Source organism: Sporobolomyces koalae, assembly GCF_050403365.1.
Source record: "Sporobolomyces koalae JCM15063 DNA, S_koalae_JCM15063T_v1_ctg22, whole genome shotgun sequence".
NCBI classification, from domain to species: domain Eukaryota; kingdom Fungi; phylum Basidiomycota; class Microbotryomycetes; order Sporidiobolales; family Sporidiobolaceae; genus Sporobolomyces; species Sporobolomyces koalae.
Genome location: NW_027481749.1, coordinates 171,673 through 194,135, shown reverse-complemented (window position 1 = coordinate 194,135; position 22,463 = coordinate 171,673). Strand labels below are relative to the sequence as shown.

Here is a 22,463-nt window from a genome sequence, read left to right as displayed (position 1 = left end):
GAGTTCACTGTAGAAAACTTGCATGACAATATGTACATAAGCAATAGCAGAGCGCAAAATGACAAACAACATGGGAAAACTACACTCCAGAAAATATACGCTTCACGAGAAAATTAAAGTACTCCAGGTGCTTATGCAGCCGGCGCGGCCGGCGGAGGTGCGGAGGATGAGAGAGGTACATCCCGATGTCGTCGCCCGATCGCTTCGCCGTGCTCCCGCGCGAGCTGTACCGCTTCAAGGTGCCACGGCAATCGTCCGTTCATGCCCCACCTCACCCGTCCGAGCGCAGCGAGTTCCGTATAGCTCTGCCGTACGTCCTTGACGAGACTCGACAGTGAGGCCGAATACGATGAGGAGCGAGATGCGTTCGACAGGAGGAAGTGGATCCCGAGGATCGAAATCGTGTTGCGCGCGACGGGAGCAGAGAGACTCGACTCGACGCTCGAGTGTGTAAAGGTTGGGATGCGAGGAACGTGAATGAGATAGGTCGAGGCAGGGGCAAACAAGGTCGCGTTGGGCAAGATGCTGACCGGTTCGGCGGGCGTGAACGCGAGCACTGTCGGTTCCTGGTCGAACAGCTGGTCTGGCTTCGATGATGACGGTCGAGGACCGGCTGAGACGAGGCTCAGGTCGCCTTCCTCCGAGATTGTCTCTGACTGGACCGACGGTCGTCGAGGTTTGGCCGTCGACGGGACGATCGAGAGTGGTGGCGCGAGATCGACATAGACAAAGCTGACATGCAGCGGACGACGTATGCCTGCGAGCTGATCCTTGAGCATAGAATCCCACGCTGTAGACCACGAGCTGGAGTGTCAGCGTGTATCGCCTGGGGCGAGACTGTCGCGACTTCGGACTCACCTCGGATCTCGACCAGACTCGGTTCGTCCAATCGACAGATGACAATCCGCCATTCGACGTCGACATGCACAAGTAGCTGCAAGATCACACTCCAGACGAGTCGCGCCCGCATGACATCACCCGGAACGCCTGGCGGGGTTTTGATGACCTTGTTGACGCTCTTCCAGCTTTCGCCCGTATCGTCGATACTCGCGAGGTGAATCCATTCCGCGTTATCATTCGGGTGTGTCGCCTTGAGAGTGTAGCACACATGCAGGAATCGATGTCGCTGCTGGACGGCGAGGGTCGAGACGGGGAAGTTCAGGTCGAAACTGATCTTGCGACGCCGAACCGGTGCGAGCCTGATCGCCGGAGACTGGAACAGGCGGACGGACGGGGTCTGGCTCGCGGCATTAGATGCTGCGGCAGCCGAAGGGAATGTCTCGGGAACGGGGAAGTTCAGTCGTACAACCGGGCTCTGCAATTGGTCGTAGATACAGAACGCATAATCCGCGAGACGATCGGGCGATGTAGCCTGTTTCGCGAACAGCTGGGACAGCCTGACTGGGCAGGACACGGTAGTCGAGAGAGGTGATTTGCGTCGCTGCAGGAGGTGTAGCAAGGTGAAGAGTGGCGAGGAGGTCGACAGCGCTTCGTCGCCTTCCGGACTAAAGATGAACAAGACAGCGTTGCTGTAGAGCTTGGCGATTTCGGTGACGATAGTAGCTGATTAGCCAACAAGCTTGAGTCAGTTAGACGTTTCTCAACATCGAAAGTATTGTAGACGGACAAAGGACTTTGCTGTCTTCTTTTGAGAAGCCGCGCGAGAGCGACCCTGCGGGGAGAGCGAGGTGTCCATCTTGAGTACCGCCAAACAATCCTGACGCAGGAATCACTCCAAGAGACTGCTTGCCCAGCCGTAATCCCTGGACAGAAGCGCAGCAGAGTCAGCTTCGTGGCAAGGGACTGGTAAAGGGATTCATCGTGGCATACGTGATAGACTGCATCAGCCGCTTTGAGCCAGTCTGCAATGAGCTCGTGCATGGTCGCACTGGCCTCTTCGTAGATTGCGAAAACTGTCACATCTTTTTTGCCCAGGATCGGTTCGAATCCCATCGGTTTCCAGAAATCAAGGGCCGCCGTCGAGACTTGCACCATCGCTTGCTGCGAGCGTAGGACGAGGCTTGGACTTGTCGACGCCTCGAGCGCCGGGAGAATCGTGTGATCTGCAAAGAGCGGCGAAGGGCTCAGACCCGAGCACATCAAATGAAGCGCATTTGAAAGCGATTTGATCGAGAACGTTGAAACTGCGGAACCCTTGCGACTGTCAGCCCTCGAGTAGCAAGCAAGATAGAAAGAGATACTTGAGACGCACGGATCTTTGGCAAAGGCTCGGCAGATCCGGGCGACAGCATTGAGCGAGATCCAGGATTGTACAACCATTGGTCCACCAGGACGAGCAGCAACAACTCTTGAGCCTGGAGTGCCGCCGACGAAGGGGAAATTGGCAGGGTTTTGGCTGCGACAGGATGAACGAGAGAACTGGCAAATTCGCCGAGCCTCATGAGCTCCTTCCCCCCGAGTTCTGCAAGACGCTGCAGTCCTTCCGATGCTGACCGGTCCGGACCATCCCGAGGTTTCTTGAGCTCGTCTTGCTCTGTTTCGTCCACATCCATGTCGCTACCCTCGCCGCTATCTTCATCCGCAGTGATCGTGCCTTCACTGAGGTCGTCCTTTTCCGAGCTCGCTCGCCTCCATCCCCGACTTCGCATCGGGGCGAGAGCCAGGCCGCGTGAGTCGCTCAGACTGCGTTTCTGCTTCAGCCGGCGATTCTTGAGCAGGCGCGCCGCGAGAGTCCTTCGAGGATCACAAACTCCCGTGTAGAAAGGCTCGAGGGATTTCTCTCCGGCGATTCGGTCCGGAGACGTTTGTGCGAGAACCTGCTCGAGGAGCGCAGATTTGTCGTCGTAGTCAGGACTCGGAAGTCCGAATTTGCCTTTGCGAGGGTCGTACTTGCTGTCGTCAAGCGCGTAGACGGGTGTGAACGCAAGAGCCTCGTAGTTCTCTGGGATTCTCGGGCGTTGGGAGGTCCGGGGCGAGGAATCGATCAGAGCAACCGAGAATGAGGGAACTGCGAGACTGGCAAGTCTGCGACCCGGTGACGCATTCAATTGAGGACTTTTCGGCACCATAGCCATACTGTTGTCCTCTGGCAGCGATGCCAGGGGCGTCGTCAGGCTGGGAATCAGATTGGGACCTCCGGCTGGGCCGACTGTCGGGGTCGGCCCAGAGGGAGACGAATGAAGGGCGAAGTGAGGTGGCGTATGTGCTGGATACGGCGAGATCGGTGAGGTAGCCGTCACGTTGAACGGGACCGCGGACAGGTGCGAGAAATGGTCGCCAAATTTAGGACTTGTAGAGAGGGAGTGCGTTATGGCGAAAGGGTCTTCAATCAACGCAAGACCTATCTCGCTCGACTGTCCGATAGAAGTCTCCGGCAGAGGGGTTGGAGCGGTGTCGAAAAACGAAAAATCGTCATCCGTTAAGCCAAGAAGGTCCATTCCGTCGTCGTAGTCTTGACTCCTCGCCGCGACGGCGATGTTGCCAGCGCCCGGGACAGATGTGCCATACGATCCGTCGCCCCAATCGAACGAGGCGAACGCACTGTCAAGAGAGGACAACGCTGGTTTCGACGGCTGCACTGCTGTTGAGATGGCCGCGTCGACGGCTAGCGGCAAAATTTGCGGACCTTCCTCGGGCGAAGGGTAGAGGCCGAGACCCAAACCGTCAATCTCGAGCGAAGGATGTTCGCCTCGCGAAGCGGCGGCTCCGACAGCGGAGGAAGGGGGAAAATACGGAGTCGATGACGGGTTGGTCGCGTTCGGATTCCCAGGATGAGGATAAGCGAGCTCAGCTGGACTCGGAGCTTCGGTCGAGGACGTTCCGAGGGACATCGGGGTGCGCATGTTGATCGGTGCGGCGACGGGAGGAGGACCTCGCTTCTTCTTGTCTTTCTCGGCTTCTTCGACTCTCCTACGCTCCTCCGCCTCCTCTTCCTGCTTGCGCTGTTGCGCGAGCTTGTCAGCTTCCTCTCGCTTCTTGCGCAATGCCTCGTCCTCCATCCAGCTCCAGATCTCGTGCGTTCTCCTCGTCAACGGATCCCTGCGAGTCTCCACATCGGTCGTCTCGGAAGCATCTGTAGTTTGTCGAATTCGCTGCATCCGCGTACGAACTCTGCTAGCAAGTCGGCGACGCATACTGCAATCGTAAGGTGATGGCGGTATTTGAGCAAGTTGTGAGCGAGTTGGTGGAGGGATAGCATCGGGAGTCACTTGGTCACAAGGCTCAGACGCTCGACCTAATCTTGGTGAAGGGATACGTTCGCTGACACCGTCTGCCGATGACAGCTCGACTGGAGTAGATTTTTCAGGAGAAGACTGAGGAGAAGGCGATGGGAGTGGTCGAGTGCCATCAACGACGATGAGCTCGACAGGCCATACGAAATCATATTTGCCCCCTTCAGCTTTTGGCGAGTCGGAATCCGCCGTGGTCTGATCAAGTCGACAGACGATCCATTCTGATCCGTCGATGTTGACTGGACTTCCTTCGAGCTGGCTAGTCCATTTTTGTACCGCATCTTGGACGACTCGGTTCTGCCTTTCATTGTCAAGTGATATCTTGCTGACGAAAGTTGCGGGGAGGCCGACAGGCGCGAGCAGCAGGGGACAGCCAGGGGGCACGGCAGCCATTCGCGGAAACGGTTGATAATGGACTTCTTCCAGAGCGGTCTGGACGAAGATAGTCGACCGCTGAAGCGTCGTCTTGAACGTGCTGCGCGTTGCGAGAGGCAACGTTCGCTTGCGAGGCGATATGGGCGAGGAATGCAGATACTCGGCATACATGGTGGAAGCCGAGAATGGCGGCAAGTGAACGAGAGATCTGCCGAGGCATTGCCATGTCCGACTGCCCGGCGCGAGAGAAGCGTGTGATGTTGCGATGATTCCGTTTACGAGTGTCTGCTCGATCGCCGCGCAGAAGCATTGATGAGCTTGAGCAAAAGTGTTGGACCGATTCGGCGGTGTTGGTAGGAACTTGGACGAGAGCGAGAGCGCTGAAGGATAATTTTGAGCGGAACGCGCAAGAGGCGATGTGCCGGCAAGATTCGAATGTGCAGCTGACGTTGAAGATGGCGGATACAGAGCAGGATACAAGACTTCATGTTCTATTGTCCCGTCAGCGATGACTGGTAGAAGTAATGGCGTCAGCATTGAGAACGAGGCTGACGAGCGGCCAAGGTCATCGCTCACGTTCTAGGCCGTCATAAGATAGTTCATCGAGTGGTGACTTGTCGGCTTCATGCTCGCCACCCCTGACCACGCTGAATGCCCACAATGCTCTCCCAGCGCCGTCGACCTTTTCGGAATCCGGGAGAACCTCCTTCTCTTTCCCCTTTCCCTTGACTTCCTCCGCCGGCGGGACATTCAATTGTGTCCCCGCCACTCTGACATACGTCAACAGATCGAGCGGATCGCCACCTTCTGCCATTCTCTCCTTGCCCCTCCGTATCAGGTCCCGACGAGCCCGCTCGAAACTGTCGTCCTCAAAATCGGCATCACACGCACGCAAATGCGCGAGTTGTTCATCAAGCTTCGACGTCGACGCGTATGTTCGCATGTTGGGCTGATACTTGGAGAGAGGAGTCGAGGGGAGTGAACCCGGGCCGCCGAGAGGAGAACTGAGAGATCCGATCTCGTCGGCGAGCAGCTGGTCGAAGGCGTTGAGAGCGCGTGGCTTCTTCTTTGGCGGAGCTTCGTCCTTGTCTTTCGCTTTCGGCGAGGCTGCATTCGCAGGGAAAGTAGAAGAGTACGATGGAACTGGGGTCGAGGCCGATACGGCGGGCAATTTCGAGGTCGACGCGACCGGCGGCAGGAAAGGATCATAGTCGGCGAGATTTGCGCTGGTGTTCGATAACGGGATCGCAGGTCCTCTCCAACACTTGTACTTGATGGACCATCCTTGCCCGAGTTCGATCAATTCGGAATTGACCGTGGCTTCCTGCGGCGTGAACCTCGGCCGAACTCTCGGCCATGGCAGCTCCCCGGGGGCGGTTGCACTGTCCTTGCTCGTTGGAGTCGTAGAGGACGCCGGCGCTGACTTTGGCGAAGCGGCGACGCCAAGAATTGATGCCGACGGTGCCGAGTGGAGAGTCGGGCGGGAGACGAGATTGGGAGGCACAGCCGGCGGGCCAGCGGTCGGTCGATTTGGTAGCGAGAGCGGGGTCGAGGTAGACGCAATCGTGCCCTGTCCCGCGGCCGAGTAGCTCGGAGGCAATCGAGTCGTCGCCGTGGTCGGCTTCGCAGGCAGCGAGGGATGTGCGAGTGGAGGGCCCATAGTCGCCCGCTCCCGCTCGCTTCACCCCGGAGGTACTGTCGCTACTGGGTGGATAGTGTCTAGCAGTCACAGGCCGGCGCGCGCATGGCAAAGCGAGATGATCGAGACGGAGCGGCTACACTTTGGAAACGAGGGGGAGGAAGGTCAGCGATCCCGATTAACCGGACTTGTCGGATCAAACATGCGTACAGGCAAGAGCGTACGGAGAGAGACAGCACGGCGAGGTGAAGAGGCGTCCTGAGGCCCGGAAATGTCGGACGAGCGAAGCTCACTCGCAAGTTGCGATTGCGGTCGACCACGAGACTCGACTCGAGCGAATACACATTTACCGCGCGCCGTGCGATCGGGTTGCAAAGTCGCGCCCTTTTTTGCGCAGCAACTCCGTCACTGGTAAACCTGCTATAGCGTCCCGTCAGTCGGCAGACTGCTACTATGTATTCGAAAGCGGGTACCGAAAAGATTACAAATTGGCTTCACTGCGCAGGTGCCTCGTTAACTCTGGAGCGTTCTGCGGAAGGTCTCCCCTCACGCTCGCCTTGAATCGAATGCCAAATCTCAGCCTCGCGATAGACATCAAAGCTGCATGTCGCCACGGATCTTTGTGACTCGTTTCAGCGAGCGCAGAACTACGCAGAAGTTGACCCTTGACTACGCTTCGTCCGCGGTTTCCTCCTTCGCTGCCTGCAAGAACCCATCCAGTTCCTCCTGTTTCATCGGGTACGTGTGCAAACCGCTCTGTGGGAAGCTCCTCGACCTCACCTCGGCGACGTATTCCCCGATCCCGCGTACAGCCCGCTCGCCATTGTCGCCGTATTTCTTGACAAACTTGGGACCGACATGAGTCGGCGACGGATCGCCGCCCAGCATGTCGAGCTGGACGAGGACCTGCCCATCGGTCATGTTGCCCGCACCGATCCCGATCGTCGGTGCGTTGATGGACTCGGAGACATACTGCGCAATCTCAGAGGGGATCGCTTCGAGTACCATCGAGAACACTCCCGCGCGATCGAGCGCTCGAGCGTCGCGCAGAACCTTGATCGCGCCCGACGTCGTTTTGCCCTGGACGCGGAACCCTCCCAGGCTCGAAGCTCGTTGCGGCGTGAGACCAATGTGACCCATGACGGGGATCCCCATCTTGGTGAGGTGCTCGACCAGCGGTACGATCTCTTCCCCTCCTTCAATCTTGACTGCGTCCATGTTGCCCTCTTGAATGAGTCGGATCGCAGCTTTGACCCCGTCTGCGATCGAGGCGTGATAGGTTCCAAACGGCAAGTCGGCAACAAGCAGAGACGTGTGACATCCTCGTGCCACGGACCGGCAATGGTACAGCATTTCGTCGAGCGAGAGTGAAGTCGTGGACGAGTAGCCGCACGCAACCATAGCGAGCGAGTCGCCTACCAGGCAAATGTCGACGCCTCGCTTCGCAGTCGTCGCCGTCGAGGCCGATGGTAGAGATGCCGCTTCGATGTAGCGGGCAGAGGGATAGTCGTGAGCGGTAAGCATGGTGATTGGGATCCGTTTGCGCTTGAAACTTTGCAAATCGAGAACGGTGCGCTTCTTGCGGGGAGCTGGAGGCGGACCTTGTGCTGCCGATTCGGACGAAGATAAGGGCGCTGCAAAACGGAGAATCCGCGGCATCAGGCCGGGTAGAGTTAGCGAGCCGGGTTCCTCAGGTTGCTCGCAATGAAGCAGGAATAGGACGCACAAGATTGCTCGGAAGGATACGAGCTGTATGCTCTTCTAGAAGCCACGTTCAAGGTGGTGGAGCATGCACAACCAGCTTGTTGCGCAGTCGTACGACCATTCAACATGAAGGTCGAGGTCGAAGCGAACGGAGTCGTCACGAGCGCAGCCGGTCGAGACCGAATTGCCGACAAGATGGGTCGAGCTACAGATCCGGTGCTCATGTTTGTGATTGAGCAAAGTTGACTGACGTTGGGTGAGAAGGACAAGAGCCGACTTGAACTCGCACGACGCGAGAACGCCGAGGGACTTTTTGATCGGGAACCAGCGCCGATCCGCGTCAACACCGGCTGCCTCAAGACGTGACTAGTGCATTCGTTTCGGATTCAAGGGTGCAGCAAGTAGCAGCCGGAACTAGCCGAGAGTCTCGATCACCGTGAACGTATCCGACCCCCTCTTCGCTTCCGACTTTCGTCCAAATGCTCGCTTCTCGCCAGTCTGCCCGCCTGTTGAACGCTCTACGCGGTCAAGTCTCGGCATGCTCAACGCTGCGTGCGATCACCGCTACGAGTCGCACCCTGCGGACGACATCATCGCAAGCTCTCCAAGCCACTGCTGCTACCGGCAGCGCTCGCCAGGAGCCTCCTGCCTCCTCGCCTCTGGTGCAACAGGACCTTAAGTCTGCCGCGAAGGCGCCGACAGAGCTACTGACTGTACTGGAAGAAACGATCAAGGCGAGTTGACCTTTCTGTGCGCCTCTCGAGGGTGCACGCGTACGCTGAGCATCCGATCCCGACTCCCTTATCAGACGCATGGGCCGCTTCCGGTACCTCGCTTCATGACGCTGTGTCTGAATCACCCGACACTGGGATACTACACGACACGGACAGTCTTCGGTAAAGAAGGAGATTTCGTCACCTCTCCCGAGATCTCTCAAGTCTTTGGCGAAGTGAGCCTTCTACATCTAGCGAATTGTCGCTTGAGACTGAGGATTGCCATTCTGCAACAGCTCCTCGGCATCTGGTACGTCACGCAATGGTTGCAGCAAGGTGCGCCTAAGAAAGTTCGAGTCGTCGAACTTGGACCTGGGCGCGGCACGTTACTTGCCGACGTCCTTCGAGTATGTTCTCTCCAGATAGCGGGAACTGATTCAACGTGTGGCTTGAAGGCTTATACAAACGATTTCTTTCTCTCTTCGCTAGACTTTCAAGTCTCTTCCCGCTCAGTCTTCGCCTCCCGTGACATCAATTCACCTCGTCGAACAATCGGAAGCGCTCCAAGGCGTGCAGAAAGAAGCTCTGAGACGGTCCGGGTTTGGCGAAACCCCAGTGTTCTGGCACCGCAACGTGGAGGAAGTCCCGCAGAGTGAGGGATGAAGTTCTCGCATTGCGGACCGCTACGAGCTTGTCTGACTCTTAGTATCCTGCCTACCAGGCTCCGACGAGTTTACAGTTGCGATCGCGCACGAGTTCTTTGACGCTCTCCCCATTCACATCTTTGAAGTGAGTCTGTTCATCATTCGCATGAATACGTGCACGAAGACTGACATCTCAACGGGTGTAGCATACCGAAAAAGGTTGGCGAGAAGTTTTGGTCGACATCGCCGACCCGAAAACATCAGTAATGTCCGTTCTTCAAGTCCTTTGTACTGGTCGACACGCCTAGCTGATAGAACGTGTCTCCTCGGTGCCATACAGTGTTAGTGCCGAAAAGAAAGAGCCGTTGCGCTTGGTCCTGTCGCCAACGCAGACACCGGCTTCGGCGCTCTACACTGGATTGGCGCAAGCAGCCAAATCGAGCGTCACTCCTTCCCCGACGCTGAATTCTGCTGCGCCTCTCCTCAACGTCGATACGACGCTACCTTTCCCGGTACCTGCAGCAACGAGAGCACCTGAGGCCCCGAACGAAGGAGTCAACTTGACTGCGCAACGATTCGCTCGATTGCCCCAAGGCTCGAGGCTAGAGATCAGCCCATCGTCGTACGAGATCGCTCGAGGTTTCGCGAAATTGATGGAAGGCGAGCGAGGTGGAGCTGGGCTCGTCGTGGATTACGGAGATGCGAAGGCATTTGGAAGAAGTTGGCGAGTGCGTCCTCTCCGTCTCCCATGGAGGCCCTCCTTCTTTCAACAGGGGCAAAAGCTGACGCGCTCTTGATCTCCGACTTAGGGGTTCCGAAAACACGCCGTTGTCGACCCCCTCAGTAAACCAGGTCACACTGATCTTACCGCCAATGTGGACTTTTCCTACCTCGCCGAAGCCATGAGTGACTATGGTGAGTACTCTTGCGTGTAACCGATCTCTTGTGACCCCGCTGATGCAGTTTGTATGAGCTTTAGCTACTCCTCACGGACCCCTGACGCAGTCTACATTCCTCACTTCCCTCGGTCTCGCTCCGCGGTTAGCTTCGCTCATGCGTTCGGCCAAGACGGAAGAGCGCAAGAAGGACATTGAGAGTGCAGCAAAGAGGCTCATTGACGGGCTCGGCATGGGCGGCCAGTACAAAGTCATGGGAGTGACCCCGAAGCGAGCTCCCGGTTCTCCCAAGGCCGATTGTTTCCCGTTCGACCTAGAAGGAGTGGACAAGCAGTAAAGATACATGTCTTGTTGCAACTTTAGATATGACAACAACGAGCGGGAAGAAACATAAATACAACGAACACAGCGCGTCATCGACGACGGTCAGGAGAGGCAGATCGGCGGGTAGAGCGAGATCGTTCAAGATCCGGAGGTAGGGCTGGAGTGCAATCGTCGTCGTCCGAGGATTGCACTCGCTCTTGCTCCGCCCTTCGCAGTGTGGTGCTGGAAGTCTCGACTACAGCTTGGTTCTCCCGCTCCTCCTTCGCTTTAGCTCTGCCTCGACGCAGTTTCTTGCCACACTCGCGACAGAGAACGACTTTGACGAGCGTGTTCTTCTTGGTTCCTTCCTCGACGTAGCCAAAGTTCATCTCGGCTTCTTCGAGCCTCGTCTCGACGAGCGGGACGGTCGATTCGGGATCAATCACTCCTCCGTGTTCCTCCTCGAGCGACGCGACGACTCGCGGTGACGGTTGATGAAAGTCACAGCGCATCGAAGCGCATGTGAGGTGCCCGATGCCGCTGAGGACTTCGTCTTCGGTCCGCCAACGGAGCCCGATTTGACCACTCCTCCAATGCTTGAGGTTCACGATTGCGAACTCTTTGAAGAGCGAGTCGTAGTACTTGGCAGCGAGCTGGTCTTCCCATGAGAGTTTGGAAGGGTCGACATCGCTCGACCGAACGAACCTGGCAATTCGATGGGGTCCTCTCAGCAGTGGAATTCTCTCTCGCATGGGCAATTGTGCCATCATACTCACTGGTGCCGCTCTTTGAGTACGTCGAGCTCAGTTTTGGTCCGAGGTCGCGGTCGTGGCTTCCGTTGGCCGTGACCGTAGATGTCACGCGCAGCTACTGCTGCTCGCTTCTCGCGCTCGAAAGCATTCAGAGGCTCGGTTGTCTGTACGCGACATTTCGACATTGAAGGACCGGCACGTGGCAGAGCGAGAGACGGTCCGAGACGAAGATACCGAGAGAGTTGTTCCGGCAAATCGGCAAGTGACCTTTCTACCACACCCATCGAATCTCAACATGGCTGGAGGACACGGAGGATACCGTGAGTCTAGCTCTCGTACTGCAGCTGAACAAGCCGAGCTGACCCGTGCGTTTCCTGACTAGAACCCGTCAAGGTTGGCCCATCTTGCTCACGTCTCATCTCGCATCGCTCTTCCTGACTGACCCTCGACGCTCTGCGTGCCCAGCTTGACCCGGGAGTCGAGTCATGGAATTACATGGTATGTTGGCTGTCCGCAGGTCCTCAACGAGACCGCGACCGAGGGCTGACCAGCACGCGCGTTGTGCGATTCAGCGGGAGAACGTTTGGCGCCATTTCCGCTTCACCAAGACCACCGCGCGGCTATCGTTGCTTTGGGGAGTCCTCGTACCGGTTGGAGTGTTTGCCTTTGCGCAGCGACAAGATGCAAGTCGATCTCACCTGTGCGACTCGTCTCGCTCTCGAGTACTAACGCTAGTCCCTTTACAGCTCAAGTGGGACATTGTCGGTGCCAAGCGTGACGACCCTATCGCCCGCTTCGGTCCTTCTTCGCAACGACCATCCGAGCGAGCAGCGCAAGAGCAAGCTGCGGACGAGGAGTAGGAAAAAACAGAGCCCCCCAAGTCTCTGCACCCTTTGTAGTTGTCGTGTTCGTTTTGTTCTCGCTGCAGTGTTACCACAGTCTCCACACTCTCGTGTTACTCGAGAAGGATGGTACAGCGAGAAATTCGCGGTCCGCGGCGAGGGTCCCTCGGCTCTACGCAATGTCGCGTGGTCGCTCTAATTTTCAGAGCCGGCTAATACACAACGAAGGTTGCTTGTCGCGGATGGTCGGCGCAATTGCCGGCTGGAAAAAGCAAGAAAGTTTTCGATGCATGACGATCGTCATCGAGGGAAATGAAATCTATCTAAATAGTATCGACGCGCACCCTTGGACGGTCGATCTCTCGACTCGCCCACAGCACCTTCGTTCACAGACCAGATCCTGTGTGAATGACCTCGTCGACGCTACCACTCTCGCCGCGGCAAGACGCCAGAAAGACCGTTAGTTCTCTTCCTGCTACCGCGACGCCGCACGAGATCGACTCTCTGCGCAGATCTCGGATGGACGCTAGTCCGGCGTGACTGATGGATCATATGTCATGTCGCTTCTCGTAACAGGAACGATTCTCGACGTCGCCGTCGTCCGACCTTGAACGCCTCGCGCCCGTACCAGAGATTAGGACGAGCCGATCTAGGACATCGTCGACCGATTCAGCGACGAGTAGTACGCTATCCCATCTTCCACCGTTGCCTCCGACCTTGTACACGACCGATCATGCGTTCAAGGGCAAAACTTCCGAGCCGACCCGCTTGCAGTCTTCCATCGGATATTCGCTGTCGCGGTTACTCTCGTTACCCACCTTTGCTGCATTTCTCAACACGCAGGATGGATACCAAGGTATGGCATGTTGCTCGCACTATCGTCGCAGGTCAAATCGCTGAAAGCTCACTCGATGCTTAGATTTCTGGGACTACCTCCTCGCCTTCTCCTCGCCTCATCTGCACACTCTCGAGCTCCATCGGGACTTACATGCGTTGACGAGGCTCGCACGACACAGCTCGGCAGCAGCGAGAGGCATGCGAGACGTGTACTGCACGCCGAGCGGCGAAAAGAAAGTCGTGCTAAAAGCGGACCTAGCGGGAGATGGCGAGCACGACTTTATGAGCGACATGGGTGCTGCACTACTCGAGATTGCCGAACCTCCAGCAGGACTCGAGCGTGCTAGTCAGCACCTCCTGCAGGAACTCTACGCTTCCGAGTTCGAGGTGAGAGCCTTTTTCTAGAATCGTCCTCGAGCGTAAAGTGCTTATATCCTGTGTCCATTCCCACAGGCATTCGTCAAACATCGACTGCTCGCGCACACCAAGCTCCAATTGGAAAAGCGCGACCTGAACAAGAGCGATGTCGCGGGACTCGGGGAAGCCTTTGTTTTGTCGAACCCGAAACTCCACGACTGCCCGATTGTGCTATCGTCCCCAGCATTCTCGGCGCTGACCGGATACACGCAGGACGAGATCGTCGGCCGCAACTGTCGCTTCCTGCAAGGCGAGAGTACCGATCCAGAGAGCGTAAACGAAGTCCGCACGGCAATCCGAGAGCAGAGACGTAAGTCTATCCTTCGACTGACATGCTACACGCAGAATCGCTGATTATGTCTTGACAACTGCAGCGGTGACGCAACTCTTGCTCAACTATGACAAGACGGGCGCACCCTTCTTCAACCTTCTTTGCATCGTTCCTCTCTTCTCGCCTTCGGGCGAACTCATCTACTTTATCGGTCAGTCGGCTCAGGGTGATATTGATTTTTCTTGGCTAACTGAGATAAGAGTGTGCAGGTGGACAAACCGACGTAACCGGTTCGCTGGGCAACGGCTCACGGCTCTCTCTTCCCGGACGCGACCCTGTCCCGGTCGAGCTGAACAGTTCCGAGATTGATCTCACCGCGTTCTCACCTACGGTTCAGGCGAGCTCGGAGTATTCTGCCTCGGCTGCGTCGGTCAACTCGGCACAACCATCTCACCCTAGCTCATCCCTGCCTACGCACAGTCCGACCAACGGGGACAAGCCGGTAGACCTCACCAAAGAATCCAAACGATCGAGTCTCGCTCCGCCCTCGCGACCACGGCCGTTCTCGAGGACGAGCGGGCGCAACTCGTTCCTTGGACCCAAGTCATGGAGCATCAAACCCCAGGCCGAGACCTCGATGACAGTCACGTCTACGGTCGAGACGAGTCCGACGCTGCAGTACAACCAGGGAACGGTTGAGAAGAGGATCAACAATTTCCAGACCACGTATGAGAAGCTCATTTTGGTGAACCGTGCTGGTAAGACCGTCTCTACCTCTCACAGATACCTTCTGCTCTCAAAAAGCTCACCGCTACTGGCCGCCCTCGTATCGCATTCAGATCGGAAAATCTTGTTCAACACGGGCGCGTTCTTGCGATTCTGTGGCCTCCCTGCTTCAACGGCCGAGCAGATTGACAATTCTGCACTCATCAAAAGTGACCTGTTGAGCGTCATCAAGGGTTCCGAAGGACAGAGCTCGTCGGAAGTCAAGGCCAAGCTCACAGCGGCGATACACGAAGGGCGACCGTGCAGCGTGAGATGCGGTTTGAAAGTCGAGGACAAGAAGATCATGGGGTATGCTTCTCCTGCTTCACCGTGCTCTGTCTGTGATGGCGGTGACTGATCTACAACGCTCTGGTCGAACTTGTCGCTAGCAAATCCAAGTCGGCCCTCGGACCTCCGACGGCGTACGGTGTTCTTCACATGACTCCGATGAAGGACATTGACGACAAAACGACCGCTTACGTCGCCATGTATGTCTGTCTCGCACTCTGGCGTGTATTCCCAGAAATCTGACGCAATTGCGCCTCGTGCTTCAAACAGCTTTGCGTGACGGAACGAGTCAAATTCAAACTGTAGATAGATTCATGGCACGTCTTGTCCATGCTGCCGCTGCCGGACTTGTTGTTACATTATCGTCTCCCATGCGCAAGGGGCGCTGTTGATAGCTGTAATTTTCTGCTTTAATCTAATTTATCCTTTTTCGATGACTGTTCGACGTTCGTGGCCAACAGTTTAGAGCTGGCGAATTCATCGACATCGGAGCGAGAACAGGAGATCGACGTGGGGCGCAAAGATCGCGAGCGGCCGTTGACTTTCTCTTTCTGCGCAACGATTTCTCTCCCTCTTCCTCTCGCCATCACTGCTACAGGCTTACTCAGCAAATCGGCACGAGTTGAATCAAGCAGAATGTCGCGCATGACGCAAATCAGCGACAGGTCCGCTACCTTGGCCTCGTTGTCTGCTTCGATCGGCTCTTGACTGATCTGACCTGAGCATGCCTACTGCGGCTCTTCAGCAATTCAACCGTACCACGCGGCAGCACTTCGACTCTTACGCACGCTGCTAATGGTGAAAGCAGCAGTGAGACGCATGCTCAAGTCCAGCAGTTGCCATCAGGCTCAGCTCGTTGACGGTTCGCTCTGGTCTGCTTGCCGTTGCTTCCAGGTCCCGTTCATCAAATCGACACCGTCCTGCAAGAATGGGCACCTTGTGCTCCCCCGCTCGAGAAGCTGCCACCCTCGGGCCACGAGTCTTACCTGCCATCGACTGCAGCGTCCCAGCGCAGCAGTTTGGAGAATCGACGTTACCGACCCACCTCGAAACCGATCAACGTCCTACTCTCACCCCTCCAAGAATCGATGAGCTACTCTCTCGCACGCCTGTTGTCCCAACCTCGATTCGTCGCATTCGTCGCCACCCCGCTTGGATTCTCACAGTTCCGCGCGTACCTTCTCGAACATGCAACTACCCGCAACGTGGTTGAGCTTGACTTGTGGAGGGACCTTTATGTACTCGGTAACCTCAAACGTCAAACGAGTCTTGCTTCACAGGGGATCGCTCAGGTCTACCACCGCGACGAGCTCGCGACGGCGGTCCCCCAGCGCATCATGCGTGAAATTGGGATGGCACTCAAACAGACGGTCGAGCACACTCAAGACGAGCTCCTCGACGGTCCTGCAAAACACCTGCTCGACTCGCTCTACGCTTCGCATTTCGAGGCAAGACCTCCTTGATGATTATTTCTATAACGTCTTTGCGAGATCCAGTTGCTCACACTCAATCACTGCTACGTAGGTTTTCATGCGACATCGCTTGGTCAAGTTCACACACGAACAATTGGCAAAGTACCATCTGCATGCGTCCGATTACCGCTCCGGCATGTGAGTAACGCACCCATTCAATTGCAGCTATCACGCACCGCTGACACTGATCACCCGATGAGTTTATCATCAGTGCCTACGTTCTGGTCAATCCCCGACTTCAAGATCGCCCAATCGTACTCGTATCTCCTGGTTTCGAAGACTTGACGGTCAGTATCTGCCACGGTTTCCAACGATGTGTAGTGTCTGACAGTCTGGATGACAACCAGGGATACAAGTCAGCCCAAATCATCGGTCGCAACTGTGAGTGACCGATCCGAAATGATCGAGGATAAGCATTGAGCCCGGACATCATTCCATCCTGCAGGTCGATTCTTGCAGGGCAAGGGAACGAGCCCGAGTGCGGTCCAAACGATCAAGAGGGCGATCGACAATGGAAGCGACATCACTCAGCTCATCCTCAACTACACTGCCGAGGTGAGCGCTTTCTTTGCGCTTTGTTCGCGCTGCCAAGCTGACAGCACACGTTTCTCTAGGCTCAACCGTTCATGGTACGTTAATCACATCTATGCACTATACAACTCTCGAGAATTAGCTGAATCCAGGTCGAGTCGCGAAGAATCTTTTGACCATGGTCTGCCTTCGAGACATCCACGGCGAATTGACCTACATCATCGGCGGTCAAACGGATCTCACGGCGGCGATGTCAACTGATGGTGCAGTGTCGGTTCTGCGCTCGAAAGAAGACGTTCTCGGCACCGACGTGTCACAGCTCAGCGAGCCCGTCTTGCTCGAGGCTCGCGAGGCTGCTTCTGCTCGGTCCGGATCTGTCTCGACTGACATGTTCCCGTTTCCCCCAAGTCCGCCTACTGGAACAAAGGAAAGACGAACAGACTCCACCGGTTTCGAATGGGCGAGTTGCAGTTTTCTTCGCCAACCACCGAGCATTTTTCTCACTGGATACACTGCTTAGTTCAAGGTCTTTTGCCACAAAGTTCTCGGGAAGAAGACTGCAGGAATCACTTCCAGCGCGCGAGACTCGCAGCACCTTCGTTTGAAGCCGCCCATTTCGGTTGTCCACTCCGGCACGAAAGATATCGATGTGAGCTTCTTTCGCGGTCATTTCTCTTGTCGCCTTCAGAGCCCCACTTTTAGCTGGGCTGAGCAGGTCCACGGCGCCTCTATCCTGTACTCTGCTAATCTGGGGGTCGCTACGTTTGCAGTCCATCGCCGAAGCCTACTCTTCGACTTATGACAAGCTTCTCGTGATCAGACAGTCGAGTAAGCCCACTCGACTCGAGCAGAGTCGGACCTTGACAGGTTGACCCAATCTGTGCTCTCATAGCTCGTAGGATCATATTTGCCACTTCGGGCTTTCTCCGCTTCCTTGCCTTGCCTGGAACCACAAAACATGATATCGAAACCTCGGCTCTCGTCCACGTCGACCTCCTCTCACTGATCGTCGCACCTGGACCAACAAAAGATGGCACTGCATCGAGAGACTTGCAACTTCAGGTCAAGACGGCAATCGAATCGGGAGTTCAAGCGAGCTTCGCTTGCGGTCTGCGCTACAAAGAGTGCGTCTCGGCGAGCCAAGCCAGTCATCTTTTGTGACTCTTTCGAACGCTGATGATCGCGCTTTTCCTCTGTCCGGCGGTACCAAGTCCTCGCTCAAGCGCACCTTCAACCTCGGCAGTTTCTGGCCGTCTCTACCTCAGTCCGCTCCGCGATTTGTATGGCGACACCGCGGCCTTTGTAGCGGTGTGCGTTCCAGCTCTACTCATGTCTGAGTGCTTGGAGCTGAAATGACTCCTATCTCGTCCAGTTTCGCATAACCCGTTCGGGAGCGATACATCGCTTGTACACGCTTGAATCTGGTGGCGCAATCAGTGTCTGTCTTGTGTATAGCTGTGGCAATACTCTTTGCACTCTCCTTGAGTCGCGCGATCGTGAAGGACAGGCGAAAGTCGGTATGACGTTGCAAAATATACAACATGAGAGAGGACTACAGCGTTTTCTGTTCTCTTTTTTGTTCAGTCTTCTTCTTCCTCTTCCGAGTCGATAAACTCGCTGCACAATCGCACAAATGTCCGAGTTAGCCCAACTCGCAAGCTTGTCGAAGTAAGGAAAGGTCGACATACGCAGATTTTACTAGGTTCGAAGCTCGTCCGCCTTTGCGTTTCCTTCCCGGTGCGCGAATCGGAGCATCCTCATCGTCTTCATCTTCGTTGTCTTCGACTTCAGCTTTGACCTTTTTCGGTTTCTTGTCTTTCTTGGCGGCCCGTTTCTTCTTGGCCGGTTTCTCACCGTCTTCATCGGTCGAACTCGCTTCGGCTTCTTCTCCTCCTTTGATCTTGGTCGACTTGCGTTTCTTGGCTCCACCTTTCTTCTTCTTGCTTCCCACCGCTTCGTCGTCATCTGAGTCGGGGAAATCTTTCGACAACGCAGCCCACTGTTCCGTTTCCTCCCTCATCTTCTTCCTCTGTTCTGCCAACGCTTCCGCCTGTCGTTGTCGTTCGGCTTCGATCCGAGCCTGTTCCGCAAGTTGTCGAGCTCGCGCTTCCTCACGCGCTTGTCGAGCTTGGTTGATCTTGCCCGCTTCGGTCGTCTCGTATGCGAGTTGTTGATCGAGGATCGATTGGTACCTGCCTTCGAGAGATCGACCGTACGCAGATCGATGTCGAGGGTAATCTCGTTGGTACGGAGTTTGAGCGGTCTTGTCTTGAATCAATTGCTCGAACAACCTATTCGAGACGCCAGGGGGAAAGAACGGGTCAAATTCTACAGCGATGCGTAGGTTGTTCCTGGCCTCTATGTGGGAGATAACTCACGCTTGTGAAGACTCGAGGTATTCAAACGCCTTGCCGAGTTGAGCCGAAGTCCTCATTTCATTGGTTCGACCGTAGAGGATTTCAATCGCTTTCTGCTTCAACACGGCCATGTTGAAGATGTTGGACAGATCGGTCGGGTACAAATCCGTTGCCTATTCCCTCCATAAAGGCTTAGAATCGGAGAACACGGTTGAACGTTTCCAGTGAAGAGAGTGACTTGCCTGTTGTCCAACATGGATCGCTTTCTCGAGGTCGACAAAGCTAGATTCCTTGAGCGCCTTGAAATACCACGCTCGCGCGAGGTACCACAGCACGGTCGAACTCTTGTCTTGGAGGTATCGTTTCGAAGCGGTCGTGTACTGCAGATCCGGCACAAAGATTCAAGGTCAATTCTGAGCCACCTCGAGCAGAAATCTGTCGCAGGAGTGCTCACGTTCTCGGCCGCTCGTTCAAACTCATCTCGAGCGATGTGACAATGACCAATGTTGACATAAACGGATGCCTCGTTGATCGATTCTTTGACCTTGGTCAAGATAAGCAACGCATCTCGAGCGTTCCGTTGCCTCGCTTGCGCATCTTGCAAGGCCGAGTTGACCCCGTTCGCACTCGCTGCTGAAGGATCGGCGACGTTGCCAAGAGCTCCCTCTGCGAGTGCGATCGCGAGCCCTTGCGCTGCGATCGCACACATGGGGTCGAGCTGGATCGCCTTGTCGAAGAACTCGGCTGCACGCATGTACCGACCTTGTCGCTCCCTCTGCGCTTCCTTCGAGTCACTCTTGTTCTCCCTCGCTTCGAGGTACGACATGACTCCGCTCGCACACATGGCGTACAAGTCGTGACGAGAGACCTCCTTAAGGGTCATGCGAGCAAAGTCTCGCGCTTGACGGTGCTGGAACGTCTCGAACAGGAAGTAGGTGTACAACGCGCGCAATTCGGGCGAGAACGGTTGCGACGTGAGGGCCTCTTTGAGGTGGCTGTGAGCTCGATCCCAAGCTTGCTTGTCCTTGCCTTTGCCCTTGTTCAGCTCGAGCAAGGCGATGCGCGCTTTTGCTGAACATGGTTCACAACGGAAGAGGGAGAGGGACAAAGTCAGCCAAGTTCAGGTTCGTTCTAGAGAGAGGAAAAAAACGGACCATCGACAAACTCAGGATGACCCCTCAAGACGTTCTCCCAACCTTCCCTCGCCTTATCCACGTTGCCCTCTTTCTCATAGCAGCAAGCGAGGTTGTAGGTGACAGCCGTGAGAGTGGCATCCGTCTCGCCTCCATCGAGCTCGCCACCCTTCTCGGCAAACTCCTGTCCCACTGTACCGAGCGCCAGTTCAAAGTGGCCCGTGGCCGCTTGGTAGTTCTTCTTGTTGTACAAGAGGACAGCGATGTTGTTTCGGATCCTGGCGTCGACGCGTCTCTCTACTCTCTCCAATTCGGCATCGTACGCTTCGTCATCGAGAGGTTCCGGTCGCTCCGATTCAACCTTGTCCATCCCTTGTTCGACTTGAATCCTGCGTGCTTCCTGCCACGCCTTGAGACTGCGTTCGACCGAAATCTCGTCCGCCCACAACCTCGCCATCTCGACGTACATGTCTCGATCGATGGCCAACTGTCGAATCCTCTCACTCTTGGCGATCCCCTGTTGCTGTTGCAGCTGCGAGGTGCTGTCGCCTGCTGTTGCAGTTGCTGGTGATCCGTTGATCGATTTGCCTTGAGCAAAGATCCTCAGGACCGACTCGTACGCTTCTTTGGCGGCTTTGCGAGAAGCGGTCGAATCCGAGATCGAGTGGAACGAGAACGCGAGATGGGTATGAATCGAAGCGAGCGAGACGAGCGCTTCGACCGTATGTGGGTGTTTGCGCAAGAGCGTCTCGAACGCGTTGATCGCCTCGGGATATTGTTCTGAGCATCCGTCGACGAGACAAGGTAAATCAGTGAACGTTACTCTCCATCATGAACGGAGAATGGGAGACTTTACCGGTTCGAACGAAGCAACTGCCTACTCCGAGATAGGCAATGACCATGTCCGGGTTGGCTTCGACGGCTCTCTGGTACTCTTGCAGCGCGGCGCTCGTGCTGACACCATCCGGATCGGAATCGAGAGCGCGTCCGATGTTGAAGTGGGATTCGGCAATCAAGAGCCTCGTTTCCGAGAACTGCAGGGCGCGCTCAAACAATTTCATAGCCTATCGAATCGACGAAGCGACGCTGATTGTCAGTCAAAGATGAGCGATCGGCAAGAAAAGCAAAAAATCCAAACCTTGTCCCCCTGGTTCTGGAGCAAGAGGTGGTTGCCCAGCGGACCCATGCAAGCCGCGATCGTATTGTCCTTCTTGAACGCTTGATTCACGAGGCTCAGGCCGAGCTCGTACGCTTTTTGGCGGGTCTTGGATCCTCCCGGCAGGAGCGGGTCGCGGGACCGGTTCAAATGCAACAGGCCCAACAGGGTCTGCGCCGAAGCCGAATCTTCCGGATTCTGCAGCAATTTGAAAACGGATGAGCGATCTGGGATGACATCTGACGGAATTGGAGGAAGAGACAGTGAGACGCACAACGGCAATACTGCGTTCCCATGCGCGCTTTGCCTTGTCGCGGTCGCCGAGGAACCAAAAGCAGAGCCCGATGCCGATGCGAGGATCGGGCTGGAAGGTCGGTTCGAGCTGGAGGACTTGCTGGTACAGCTTGAGGGCCGGGCGGAACGAGAGACGCGAGAAGAGAATCCGCGCTCGGCCCGTCAGGGCCATCAAATGGTTCGGCTCTTCGGCGAGGATCTGCTCAAATAGGCGGTTCGCGAGTTCGAGCTTGCCCGATGCGAGGTGGAGGGCGGCGCGGAGGTCACGCGCAACCTTGTTGTCGCGGTCGATCCTCTCGACGCGGGCGAGTTCGCGATCGGTCCTGCGCCAGTACTCATCCTTGGTAAGCGGGTGCAGCTTGCGATCGTCCGCCGGGTACAGAGACTGGGCGTGGGTCGACTCGGGGTGGTGCGGGTCCTTCGGGAGGGACAAGGGTTCGGTGCGGGGGTGGGCGAGGCGCAGTTTCGGTGCGCGGCGCGAGAGGGCGAGGTAGTAGTTGGCCTTGAGGAGCAGGACGGGCACGATCGCAGTAGCCGGGCGGGGCGAGTACGCTTCCAGCGCGCGCACCGCCTGGTCGGCGTAGTGGAGCGCGGTCGCAGTTCGACGGCGGGTCCAGCACTCGTGCACGAAGCGGATCCAGAGCTGCGGGGGTACCTTCTGGTCCTCGAGCAGGCGGGCGAGGTCGTTCAGCTGCTCGAGCGAGTCTTGTTCCGCCGGAGCGTTGAACATCTCGTTCAGGTCGAGTTCAATCACCTCGCCCGTGCTCAGTCGCACCTCGAACGGTGACGCCTCGGGCATCTTGACGCGAATGAGAGCGAGCCGAGGGTGCCGAGCGGATGATGAGTGCGAGCGAGCGAGTTGCGCGCGCTGTTCCAACTGC

The 22,463-nt window shown here is 56.4% G+C and overlaps 7 protein-coding genes across 7 annotated transcripts; 3 read left to right on the top strand and 4 right to left on the bottom strand.

Moving 5' to 3' along the window:
- Positions 1-131: 131 nt before the first annotated feature.
- On the bottom strand, positions 132-6,228 carry JCM15063_002891 (uncharacterized protein; the record flags this gene model as incomplete). The annotated part of the gene is made up of 6 exons (XM_076679401.1): positions 132-790; positions 859-1,563; positions 1,628-1,763; positions 1,831-2,144; positions 2,213-5,080; positions 5,145-6,228. The coding sequence occupies 6 exons, from the start codon at positions 6,226-6,228 to the stop codon at positions 132-134; spliced, it is 5,766 nt and encodes a 1,921-aa protein (XP_076533511.1).
- A 648-nt stretch (positions 6,229-6,876) lies between these two features.
- Positions 6,877-8,135, bottom strand: ECM31 (3-methyl-2-oxobutanoate hydroxymethyltransferase; the record flags this gene model as incomplete). Its single annotated transcript, XM_076679400.1, has 2 exons — positions 6,877-7,841; positions 7,934-8,135. 2 exons carry the CDS (start codon positions 8,133-8,135, stop codon positions 6,877-6,879), a joined length of 1,167 nt encoding a protein of 388 aa, XP_076533510.1.
- Positions 8,136-8,390: 255 nt separating this feature from the next.
- Positions 8,391-10,501, top strand: JCM15063_002889 (class I SAM-dependent methyltransferase; the record flags this gene model as incomplete). Its single annotated transcript, XM_076679399.1, has 9 exons — positions 8,391-8,645; positions 8,720-8,860; positions 8,921-9,031; positions 9,114-9,276; positions 9,346-9,413; positions 9,475-9,536; positions 9,609-9,996; positions 10,078-10,183; positions 10,248-10,501. 9 exons carry the CDS (start codon positions 8,391-8,393, stop codon positions 10,499-10,501), a joined length of 1,548 nt encoding a protein of 515 aa, XP_076533509.1.
- Positions 10,502-10,577: 76 nt separating this feature from the next.
- On the bottom strand, positions 10,578-11,404 carry JCM15063_002888 (FRA10AC1 family protein; the record flags this gene model as incomplete). Its single annotated transcript, XM_076679398.1, has 2 exons — positions 10,578-11,172; positions 11,244-11,404. 2 exons carry the CDS (start codon positions 11,402-11,404, stop codon positions 10,578-10,580), a joined length of 756 nt encoding a protein of 251 aa, XP_076533508.1.
- Positions 11,405-11,514: 110 nt separating this feature from the next.
- JCM15063_002887 (uncharacterized protein) lies at positions 11,515-12,079 on the top strand (the record flags this gene model as incomplete). The annotated part of the gene is made up of 5 exons (XM_076679397.1): positions 11,515-11,539; positions 11,602-11,612; positions 11,685-11,717; positions 11,792-11,902; positions 11,966-12,079. The coding sequence occupies 5 exons, from the start codon at positions 11,515-11,517 to the stop codon at positions 12,077-12,079; spliced, it is 294 nt and encodes a 97-aa protein (XP_076533507.1).
- A 390-nt stretch (positions 12,080-12,469) lies between these two features.
- JCM15063_002886 (uncharacterized protein) lies at positions 12,470-17,803 on the top strand (the record flags this gene model as incomplete). Its single annotated transcript, XM_076679396.1, has 17 exons — positions 12,470-12,520; positions 12,638-12,917; positions 12,981-13,285; positions 13,352-13,625; positions 13,690-13,797; positions 13,856-14,344; positions 14,426-14,660; positions 14,741-14,839; positions 15,385-15,437; positions 15,534-16,087; positions 16,164-16,249; positions 16,323-16,398; positions 16,459-16,492; positions 16,557-16,666; positions 16,726-16,740; positions 17,413-17,470; positions 17,535-17,803. 17 exons carry the CDS (start codon positions 12,470-12,472, stop codon positions 17,801-17,803), a joined length of 3,096 nt encoding a protein of 1,031 aa, XP_076533506.1.
- A 419-nt stretch (positions 17,804-18,222) lies between these two features.
- Positions 18,223-22,381, bottom strand: JCM15063_002885 (uncharacterized protein; the record flags this gene model as incomplete). The annotated part of the gene is made up of 9 exons (XM_076679395.1): positions 18,223-18,259; positions 18,331-18,933; positions 19,021-19,172; positions 19,242-19,379; positions 19,454-20,070; positions 20,154-20,912; positions 20,989-21,196; positions 21,271-21,486; positions 21,563-22,381. The coding sequence occupies 9 exons, from the start codon at positions 22,379-22,381 to the stop codon at positions 18,223-18,225; spliced, it is 3,549 nt and encodes a 1,182-aa protein (XP_076533505.1).
- Positions 22,382-22,463: the final 82 nt, after the last annotated feature.